Below are 12091 nucleotides of genomic sequence, written 5' to 3' on the forward strand. Positions count from 1 at the left end.
AAGTCTTTCAGTGATATCTGTTGAATGTCAATTCAAAAGACAAGTGTAACCCGGAACAAAGGCAGAATCCAAAAGACAAACACAACCACACACCCCCCGTTTCCCCGACACACATACACCCTTTGATAAAAAAAAAATGGTTGTGACCAGTATGTTCGAGTCATTAGTGTCTGGTCCGCCCTCCTGTAGAGAATAACCATGTAAGGACCTGAAATTCAAAAGAACCATATGAAAATAAATGAGCCTGATAAGTATTCCCTGCCGTGTTCTGTGTAATGCATCTGACAGATAGGATTCTGATGCTCCACGAGAGCCGGGAGCTAAAATGCACATCTAAAAAACACATTTTCTCTCATGTTAGCATACACACACACATGCTGATATTACTGTTGAGACATGTGCTTCTTCTGTGCAGGTTACACAAGATTAAATACTGCATGTTTTATTTTCAAGAAATGAATTCAATCTAACCAATTAAACTGAGTCAATGCACGCAACATTACTGATCTGAAGGCTTGTTTGCCAATGCTAAACGCTAACACTCCAAGAGGATGTTGGCCTATGCCAGGTCATGCTACGCTTCTTCTCTATATTAGTCCCTGCTTTCATGTTCGCCTTGGCTAACACACTGCTTATTACTAACTACTACATCAGTGGTAGCCGGTACCATTTAAGATGAGGGAGGACGATTCTGTTTTTTAATGAGCATTGCCTTATTGCTATTACAGCATATTCCATTCACCCAGCTCAATGTAACATCGATAGGTTTAGGCTACTACATGATACTTGAATTTTACCTATACCCATCATGAGGTTGCGACAACCTAGCCTGTGAATGAAAGTTTACAACAAAGTTTACAACGTTTACAATGTGACAGACAGTAACACTTTCAATATCGCCTTGATCACTCTTGCCTGCATCTAGCTCATCTAGGGTGTAAACCATTAGTCCAACAGTGCAAACAAAAGTTTCTATTGGAGTTTCTATTGAACAAATTCAGGTATGTTATCCCGGTTCTGTTTTGTTTGCTTCCATTTGAACAGAATCGGCAGGAATTAATACCCCTCTGATCACATGCAAACACAGTTCACTTTCATAGCAGCCACATACAAACAGCATGATCAGTTGTTGTATAATTCATTGTCACATCTACGCGCTCTCTCCTCCTCTCACCTTTTCCCTTCATTTGTGGACTTCAGTGCACAACACATCAGCTGTCTGTGACCAGGAGGAAAAACCTTTCCAAGCCACACATTTATATCATAACTGTTAACCGCTACACACAGCCTACCTCATTGTCACCATATTAGCTAACGTCATACTAGTCAACAGAGCTACTAGAACTAACGTGTTCGTAAACCCACTACAATCATGCAGTACAATGTACAGTCAAGCAAGCAATTTAGCAGGCCCTGGCAATTAATAAACTAATAAAACCAAAAGCTTACCTTAACTTGGAAGAGTTCCAGTGTTGGATAGCTATAGCCAGCTAACATAGCACCCCTCTCTGTTTGAGAGGGGTGTTTGAGTAGGCTAAACTAGCAAGCTGCATTCGCTAGTTAAGTGAAAGTGAGAGAAAAAAAACATGGAGATATAGCTAGCTCTCTCTCTCTCTTTCTCTCTTGCTTATTAATTTTTTAAGAAATACATTTGTTAAAAACTGTTCCACTATTGTCTTTTTGTCTCCGAGTCAAATACTCACCACATGTTATGCACTGCAGTGCATGCAGCTGGAGCTTATGCTTTCAGTACTAGATTCATTTTCTGATCATTTGATTGGATTGACAACATGTCAGTTTATGCTGCAAAAGCTCTGATAAGTTGGAGGACAAGCCAGGATGTTGTAATAATTACTGTGTAATTCTATGGAACGGGTGAGAACCATGAGCCTCCTAGGTATTGTATTGAAATCAATGTACCCAGAGGAGGATGGAAACTAGCTGTCCTCCGGCTACACCATGTTGCTACCCTACAGAGTGCTGTTGAGGCTATCGTAGACCTCCATTGCAAAACAGTGTGTTTGAATCAATTATTTGGTGACGTGAATATATTTAGTATAGTTTTATCTAAAAAGGACAACTTTTTTAATGTTTCACAATTTTAAAAAACATGAAATTCACCGGAGGATGGTCCTCCCCTTCCTCCTCTGAGGAGCCTCCACTGTACTACATGTTAGCTTCAGCTAATGCACCCTAGCACTGCTTTCATGGTAACCTGCGCTAACACACCACATTACTACCTACATACATGTTAGCTTCCGCTAATGCACCGTATTACTGCTTTCACTTTAGCATCGGCTAACATGCTGCCTTACTAAGAACTTCATGTTAGCTTCAGCTAAGGCACCATACTACTGCTTTCATGTTGCCTGTGCTAAAACACCACATTACTGAGGGGGATGTCTTTGATCAGGTGATAATTAATTAGCTACGCGGCTGCTTTTTGACAGCCGTGGGCTGAGGTTATCCCACTCACACACTCAGATAGAGACAAAACTCTAAAAGGCACCCGACAGAGATATCACAGAGATATTACAGAGATATTTCAGTTTACAGCAGATTCCTGATTTTTTTCCCTCACCCTCTTCTGTTCTCCTCTTTCCTGGGTTGGAGTGGGCTTTGGTTCCTGGTTCCCCATGTCTGCTGGGCCTCGCCTCTGTCTCTGTGGAATCATAATAAGCATCAGAAATAGAAGCAAATTTTTAAAAAACACATCATTTGTCTTGTTCAAAATAACTCATATACCGGTATCCCCAAAAATGACTTAAATACACACAACGAAGGGATTAAATGCATCCAGAACTACACACCAATCCACAATCAAAGCACACAAATACACGTCCACACGAACATCCACACACACCAATCCCTCAAACCCAGCAGACACAGTGTAACCAAAGCCTTAGGAATGAATACGGAGCTGCGAAATGAGCGGCCAAACAGAATGGTGCTGTGAGATTTTCATCTGGCGCTGTGGCTCTGGCATTAATGCCTTGTGATGATTTAATCTCCTAATTCATTCCGGACATGTATTTATTAGGCAGTGGGCTTTTTATGTAGCACTGACAGATCTCTCGTACTCTTTATTCTTCACTCTCACAGCCGATTTATGAGAGACGGATGGAGAGAACACGAGTAGGAGGAAGAGGGAGGAGGGTGTGTTAACGAAACCCATAACTAGCCTACGGGTATTGTGGCACTCGCTTTGTCTAGGGGTTCTAGGCTTACTTACATGGTCTGTAACCTGAATGAATGTGTGCATTTATGGAAGAAGCCAGCGTATGCACCTAAGTGTTGAATGTACATGTGTCCAGGGAGACTATATATACAAAAGTATGTGGACACCCCTTCAAATTTGTGGATTCGGTTATTTCAGACTTACCCGTTGCTGACAGGTGTATAAAATTGAGCGCACCGCCATGCAATCTCCATAGACAAACATTGGCAGTAGAAGGGCCTTACTGAAGAGGTCAGTAACTTTTAACGTGGCACCGTCATAGGATGCTACCAACAAGTCAGTTCATCAACTTTCTGCCCTGCAAGAGCTGCCCAGGCCAACTGTTATTGTGAAGTGGAAATGTCTAGGAGCAACAACGGCTCAGCCACGAAGTGGTAGGCCACACAAGCTCACAGAACGGGATCGCCGAGTGCCGAAGCGCGTAAAAATTGTCTGTCCTCGGTTGCAACACTCACTACCAAGTTCCAAACCGCCTCTGGAAGCAACATCAGCAGAACAACTCACCGCCATTGGACTCTGGATCAGTAAAATGCGTTCACTGGAGCGATGAATCATGCTTCACGTTCTGGCAGTCTGAATCTAGGTTTGGCAGATGCCAGGAAAGCTACCTGCGCGAATTCAGTGCCAACTGTAAAGTAATGGTCTGGGGCTGTTGTTCATGGTTCGAGCTAGGCCCATAAGTTCCAGTGAAGGAAAATCTTAAAGCTACATCATACAATGATATTCTAGATGATTATGTGCTTCCAACTTCGTGGCAACAGTTTGGGGAAGGCCCTTTCCTGTTTCAGCATGACTATGCCCCCGCGCACAAAGCGAGGTCCATACAGAAATGGTTTGTCGAGATCGGTGTGGAAGAACTTGACTGGCCTTCACACAGCCCTGACCTCAACCCCATTGAACTCCTTTGGGATGAATTGGCACGCCGCCTACGAGCAAGGCCTAATCGCCCAACATCAGTGCACGACCTCACTAATGCTCGTGGCTGAATGAAAGCAAGTCCCCGCAGCAATGTTCTAGCATCTAGTGGAAAGCCTTCCCAGAATAGTGGAGGCTGTTAATGCAGAAAAGGAGGGACCAACTCCCTATTAATGCCCACTATTTTGGAATAAGATGTTCAACGAGCAGGTGTCCACATACTCTTGGTCATGTAGTGTAGCAACCTTAACTTGGTTCATGACCAGCTCGGTCTCTCTTGAACCTCTTGGTCGGTCAGTCCATGCGGATCATTATTTGTTCAGATGGTGACGAAACGTACATATTTACAAAAAGGAAAAATACCAAAGGCATGCCCAAATTAAAGACTCAAAAACAAACGAAAGACCTCATGGCCACTAAACAAAGACAGCAGCCTCACGACTTGAAAGCTGGGACACTGACTGGCGATCACCCTAATTGGCACCACCTCATGTGCTTATCAACCAGGCTCAGCACCTGGACAAGGTTGCTGCTGCCCTCTGGGGGAATGGACTGTGGAAGTAGTAGTGAGCTGTATCGTGCTGTAGAAACTACCTAACAGAGGTGTGGAAGGTCAGTGCTGGCAAAGGTCTATGGCAAGGGGTGGTTATGGGGGGAACCCAGGGGACCCAGGTTTTGGGAAGCAGCAGGCTACACCACGCCTAATTTTGTATTTCGTCTCTTCCTCTAACTTTCTCTCTTTCTTTCCCAGTTTCATTCTTTACCCACCCTCTTTGTCTTTCTCCATTCCTCTATTTATTTTTCTCATTACAGCCAGTGTCTTGTAGTCCCCAACCTCTCCAGAAGTGATCTCTTTTCTCCCCCTCTTTGGCCTGTTCTCTCACTCTCCCTCCTCTCCCTCCTCTCCCTCCCTCCCTCCCTCCCTCCCTCCCTCCCTCCCTCCCTCCCTCTCTCTACAGTACAGTGCGATTTTACTATTCTCTCTCTAACTATGCCCTCCATTATCACTCTGACATCTTGGCAGTTGACCCGATGGCGTGATCCTTGCCAAAAACAAAATGGGGGACAAACCTCTGGCCATTACTCAGATGTTTAGTCACCTTGATTCTCGATCTCCAGTTTTTGTATTAGGTAGTGGAAGAGGGAAGAGGAGAGAAGTGGAGGAGACAAACAGCAGAGAGGAAGAGAGGAGAAGAGTAGGAAACATAGAGAAAGAGGGGAGGAGAAGACAAGAGGAGATGATCCATCTATTCTTTCTCTCAGAGGACAGGTGTAAACCACTAGGATTATTTGTGTTCATCTGATCCTCTCTCTCCCTCATGTGCTGTTTACACTAGCTCTGTTAAAACAGCCAGCGCAGCAGCACCGACGCACGTTGGAGTTGTACACCATCGATCCTGAGGTTCATTTTGGTATGTGGTTTCGCTTGTTGTTGTTTTTTGTCCTCCCTTTGCAAATTGACAGCGCTGCACTATGCTGTAAAAATCCATTTCAGCGGAATCTGGGCTGCACTCGCTGCTTCATCACCTCTCGTCGGCCTAATTCACCCCTCCACCTCTCCCTTCCATCTCTCAGCTATGTTCCCCCATCACTCCCTCACCCCCTCCCTCCACCTTGTCCTCATCTCTCTATGTTTAAAAAGGAATTCAATTACTTTAGAGGACATGATTGGGCAGTTTTGACAATACCCTTGGTGTGTGTGCATACGTAGCGGCCTGAATTAAGTGAGTGTGTCTCCACATTTGTGTGTGTTGGTGATACATCACAGGGAACGCGAGGCTCTTTGAAGCAGGCTAGATAACAGCTCAGCCCGAGGTCACTGCTGGTGATACAGAGTGGCTTTTTTTATGATGTGGCCAACAACCCATTAAAATCAGTCCAGTAAACAACGCGTGGCGAGCGCCTAGAGAGCAGCGCCTCTTACCCTCAGCGCATTAAAATGAAATTATACATTTGTTCTCACAGCGTCCCATAGACCTGTGGAGCTGTTATCGTTTGTTCTCTCTCTCCTCTCTCTCTCTCTGTCTCTCTCTTTCTCTTTAAATGTTAAGTAGTCACCATCAAGGGCTATGGGGCTACATCCAGAATTATGGAGTAGGGGGTAGTGTCTGATCGTATGCATCTGTATGCATTCATAAAAGCGAGGGAGTGAGGAAAGGGGAAAATATGCTGTGATAAGGTATAAGGTCTACAGACAACATCAGCTAGGATCAATATCTAACAGAACAGAGACTTACAACGAGATGAGACGTACAGAGCCAGTCCAGGGGCTGTATATGTATGTCTCAAGCATCTCAGAGTAGAAGTGCTGATTTGGGTGGGAGTGCCTCCTCCCTGTGCATGTAATCTCATTCATTGTGATATCAAAGGCAAAACTGATCCTACATCAAAAAGGAAAAACTGCCTCTCTATTCGGTTATTCAGTCAGACGGTTCTCCTCTCGTCCTCTACAGTAAACTGCATTAGCAAACACCTGGTGGCCAAGCACAGAGATCGGTGACTCAGACTCACGTCTACTTCCATTTCCGTTTCCTCTGTCATTGTCTCTCTCTTTCTATCTTTCTCTTGTTCTTCCTCTCTGCAGTGGGTCAGCTAATACAAAAACAATGTCACGACAATATTGGACAGTGTTATAGTAGGCTACAGAGAATCTGAACTGTATGTGGCCGTATTTAATAGAAAAGTGATAGTTGAACACTGTGTGTGCCTATTCAGCAAATCACCAGCAGAGGGAGTTTCCTTTGAATCCATTCACCATTCACTGTGTTGGTGGTGCTTGATCATAACTTCCGAATTAGCAGAGAGCCCACTCTGGAAACGTGGCGTACTTGTAGACTAATTGTTCCAAACAATGTCTTAAAATGAACAAAATCAAGAAATGTATATTGTTTTGAGATATATTTGAGATAACTTCACAGATCTTCATTGTAAAGGGTTTAAACACGGTTTCCCATGCGTGTTCAATGAACCATAAACAATTAATGAACATGCACCTGTGGAACGGTCGTTAAGACACGAACAGCTTAGAGACGGTAGGCAATTAAGGTCACAGTTATGAAAACTTAGGACACGAAAGAGGCCTTTCTGCTGACTCTGAAAAACACCAAAAGAAAGATGCTCAGGGTCCCTGCTCATCTGCGTGAACGTGCCTTGGGCATGCTGCGAGGAGGCATGAGGACTGCAGATGTGGCCAGGGCAATATATTGCAATGTCCGTACTGTGAGACGCCTAAGACAGTGCTACAGGGAGACAGGACAGACAGCTGATTGTCCTCGCAGTGGCAGAATACGTGTAACCATACCTGCACACCTGCACAGGATCGGTACATCCGAACATCACACATGCGGGACAGGTACAGGATGGCAACAACTGCCCGAGTTACACCAGGAACGCACAATCCCTCCATTAGTGCTCAGACTGTCCGCAATAGGCTGAGAGAGGCTGGACTGAGGGCTTGTAGGCCTGTTGTAAGGCAGGTCCTCACCGGACATCGCCTATGGGCACAAACCCACCGTCACTGGACCAGACAGGACTGGCAAAACGTTTTTGTCTCACCAGGGGTGATGGTCGGACTTGCGTTTATCGTCGAAGGAATGAGCGTTACACCGAGGCCTTTACTCTGGAGCGGGATCGATTTGGAGGTGGAGGGTCCGTCATGGTCTGGGGCGGTGTGTCACAGCATCATCAGACTGAGCTTGTTGTCATTGCTGGCAATCTCAACGCTGTGCGTTACAGGGCAGACATCCTCCTCCCTCCTGTGGTACCCTTCCTGCAGGCTAATCCTGACATGACCCTCCAGCATGACAATGCCACCAGCCATACTGCTCATTCTGTGCATGATTTCCTGCACGACAACAATGTCAGTGTTCTACCATGGCCAGCGAAGAGCCCGGATCTCAATTCCATTGAGCACGTCTGGAACCTGTTGGATCGCAGGGTGAGGGCCATTCCCCCCAGAAATGTCTGGGAACTTGCAGGTGCCTTGGTGGAAGAGTGGGGTAACATCTCACAGCAAGAAATGGCAAATCTGGTGCAGTCCATGAGGAGGATCTGCACTGCAGTACTTAACACATCCGGTGGCCACACCAGATACTTGATTTTGACAACCCTTTGTTCAGGGACACATTACTCAATTTTTGTTAGTCACATGTCTGTGGAACTTGTTCAGTTTATGTCTCAGTAGTTGAATCTCGTTATGTTCATACAAATATTTACACATGTTACGTTTGCTGAGAAGTGAGAGGACGTTACTTTTCTGGCTGATTTTATAATCATTATGTTGAGTAAATTGTGAAAATGTATATTTCAGAATCTAGACATACTCCATATGTTAGATAACACTATAAGAAGCATTATGAGAGCAAGAGGTTGTCTGTATCATGTACAGTTCCTGGATCATAGGGTCTTATAGGAGGCATGCATAGGTTTAAAAAGGGCCTAAATTGGCATATTTCATCAGGATTTTCGCAAAAAATGTGTGTGATACACATGTAAAAAGCATGTTAAACATCCTTTCTCCCAATGAAGTTCCTATATGAGAAGTGCCAGATCAATCGGAGATACCAAAAAATATTCCCCACTCCCACTGGCGTGGAATCACCCAATAACAGTATGTGACTTCAAATGAAATCTCAAGTTCAAGAACATTGGGAAACAGCGGCATTCCAATTTTGTTTACCGCAAGGTTCGTTTTAAGACTGTGTGTGTGCGTGTTTCAAGTTGCAAGCTTCAAGTTTTAATGTCACACGCACACGTACAGTGGAATGCCTTTCTTGCCAGCTCTAAACCCAAAAATGCAAAAATAAATAATATATTACTAGAAGAAAAAAAACACGAGAAATAAGAATGAGAAAGACAAAGTAAAGTATCAAACTATATACAGTAAATATTTAAAAAGTCAGTTCTAATGCCATATTTACATGTGCAGGGATACTGGTGTGACTGAGGTAGATATGTTCAAGGGTAAGGTGACGAGGCAAGAGGATATACAGTGGGGCAAAAAAGTATTTAGTCAGCCACCAATTGTGCAAGTTCTCCCACTTAAAAAGATGAGAGAGGCCTGTAATTTTCATCATAGGGATACTTCAACTATGACAGACAAAATGAGAAAAACATTTCCAGAAAATCACATTGTAGGATTTTTTTATGAATTTATTTGCAAATTATGGTGGAAAATAAGTATTTGGTCACCTACAAACAAGCAATATTTCTGGCTCTCACAGACGTGTAACTTCTTCTTTAAGAGGCTCCTCTGTCCTCCACTCGTTACCTGTATTAATGACACCTGTTTGAACTTGTTATCAGTATAAAAGACACCTGTCCACAACCTCAAACAGTCACACTCCAAACTCCACTATGGCCAAGACCAAAGAGCTGTCAAAGGACATCAGAAACAAAATTGTAGACCTGCACCAGGCTGGGAAGACTGAATCTGCAATAGGTAAGCAGCTTGGTTTGAAGAAATCAACTGTGGGAGCAATTATTAGGAAATGGAAGACATACAAGACCACTGATAATCTCACTCGATCTGGGGCTCCACGCAAGATCTCACCCCGTGGGGTCAAAATGATCCACACGGGGGGACCTAGTGAATGACCAGCAGAGAGCTGGGACAAAAGTAACAAAGCCTACCATCAGCAAGGGCATTGAAGATGAAATGTGGCTGGGTCTTTCAGCATGACAATGATCCCAAACACACCGCCCGGGCAACGGAGGAGTGGCTTCGTAAGATGCATTTCAAGGTCCTGGAGTGGCCTAGCCAGTCTCCAGATCTCAACCCCATAGAAAATCTTTGGAGGGAGTTGAAAGTCCGTGTTGCCCAGCAACAGCCCCAAAACATCACTGCTCTAGAGGAGATCTGCACGGAGGAATGGGCCAAAATACCAGCAATAGTGTGTGAAAACCTTGTGAAGACTTACAGAAAAAGTTTGACCTCTGTCATTGCCAACAAAGGGTATATAACAAAGTATTGAGATAAACTTTTGTTATTGACCAAATACTTATTTTCCACCATAATTTGCAAATAAATTCATTAATAATCCTACAATGTGATTTTCTAGATTTTTTTCTCTCATTTTGTCTGTCATAGTTGAAGTGTACCTATGAAGAAAATGACAGGCCTCTCTCATCTTTTTAAGTGGGAGAACTTGCACAATTGGTGGCTGACTAAATACTTTTTTGCCCCACTGTAAGAGTAGCAGCAGCTTGCAGGCGAGTGTGTGTGTGTGTGTTGGAGTGACAGTGTGTGTGAGCGTGTAGGGCCCTGCGAGTGTGCACAGAGACAGTGCAATAAAAGGCCTATAAAGATAAAAAGAAAACTGAGTGCGTGTAGCTATTTTGTTAGCGCTGCATCAGTCATTTTTGCCTGGGGATAGAAGCTGCTCAAGAGCCTGTTGGTGTCAGACTTGATGCACCGGTACCTCTTGCCGTGCTGCAGCAGAGAAAATAGTCTATGGCCTGGGTGGTTGGGGTCTTTGACGAGGTCCTGGATGGCAGGGAGCTCGGCCCCAGTAATGTACGGGGCTGTCCGAAAAACCCTCCGGAGCGCCATACGATTGAGGGCGGTGCTATTGCCATACCAACACAGATGCAGACAGTCAATATGCGCTCAATGGTACAGCTTTAGAACCTTTTCAGGATTTGAGGGCCCATGCCAAATTTGTTCAACCTGAAGGGGAAGAGGCGCTGTCACGCCTTCTTCGCGATTGTGCGTGGGTGTTAGGTCTCGAGTGATTTGGACACCCGAGGAACTTAAAGCAGTCTACCTGCGCACGCGTGTGTGTGTGCGCACGTACGTGCATATCTGTTGGACACTGTACAGCGGGGTGCTGGACTGGTAGAGATAAGAGGGACTGCTATTTGTAATCCTCCCTTTCAATCCTTTCACCAGATAATGCATTACAAATCACACAAACACAAATCTGCAGGACATGCCCATAAGCAAAAGGGCTTGGGCCTGCATTACAGCCCCATACATCTTCAGAATACTGATTCTAGCACCGGGGCTTTTGGAAGGAATGTTAGTGATTTGCAGCCAATCTATCTATCTATCTATCTATCTATCTATCTATCTATCTATCTATCTATCTATCTATCTATCTATCTATCTATCTATCTATCTATCTATCTATCTATCTATCTATCTATCTATCTATCTATCTCTCTCTCTCTCTCTCTCTCTCTCTCTCTCTCTCTCTCTCTCTCTCTCTCTCTCTCTCTCTCTCTCTCTCTCTCTCTCTCTCTCTCTCTCTCTCTCTCTCTCTCTCTCTCTCTCTCTCTCTCTCTCTCTCTCTCTCATTCTCTCTCTCATTCTCTCTCTCTCTCTCTCTCTCTCTCTCTCTCTCTCTCTCTCTCTTCTCTCTCTCTCTCTCTCTCTCTCTCTCTTCTCTCTCTCAAACTTGGCTGCCGTGTTTCTCGTCTCCATTCCCAGCAAAGGAAAAAAGAGTCAGGGCCCAAATGAATCGACTCTGGGAGAGAAGGTCTTGGACCGGGAGGAAATGGAGCATTTTATCATTGGCATGGACACTTATCATTGGCTGGACACTGATCCAATCTGGACCTTATGGAAACGGCCCAATAAGATGGGACAAGGCCAGGGCAGAGCCTAATGGCTTGGGGAAGGCAGAGAGGGGTGTGTGAGGGCAGTACATGTGTGTACATGTGTTGTCACACTGTGAAATATGTATCCGTGTGAATGTGTGTGTGTACGTGTCTGCGCACAAGCATGCTTGTTTTTATTTCATTTGATATTGTTTTAACATGGTGATGCATTTAAAATACAGCCTGGAGGTGTGTTGGGTCATTGTCCTGTTGAAAAACAAAGCCTGATAGTCCCAACTAAAAACACAAACCAGATTGGATGGCGTATCTCTGCAGAATGCTATGGTAGCCATGTCTCACAAAGACACGGCGGTTGGAACCAAAAAATTCACATTTGGA

The 12091-nt window shown here is 44.5% G+C and overlaps 1 protein-coding gene across 2 annotated transcripts in view; it reads right to left on the bottom strand.

The window, feature by feature from the left end:
• Positions 1–12091, bottom strand: part of LOC118362033 (testican-1-like) — a 304120-nt gene that overhangs the window by 114825 nt on the left and 177204 nt on the right. For both annotated transcript variants that reach the window (XM_052508657.1, XM_052508652.1), the window contains exon 4: positions 2582–2662. In XM_052508657.1, coding sequence (XP_052364617.1) covers positions 2582–2662 — 81 coding nt within the window. The remainder of the gene's footprint in view (positions 1–2581; positions 2663–12091) is intronic.

The sequence above is a fragment of the Oncorhynchus keta genome, chromosome 4 (genome assembly GCF_023373465.1).
Source record: "Oncorhynchus keta strain PuntledgeMale-10-30-2019 chromosome 4, Oket_V2, whole genome shotgun sequence".
NCBI classification, from domain to species: domain Eukaryota; kingdom Metazoa; phylum Chordata; class Actinopteri; order Salmoniformes; family Salmonidae; genus Oncorhynchus; species Oncorhynchus keta.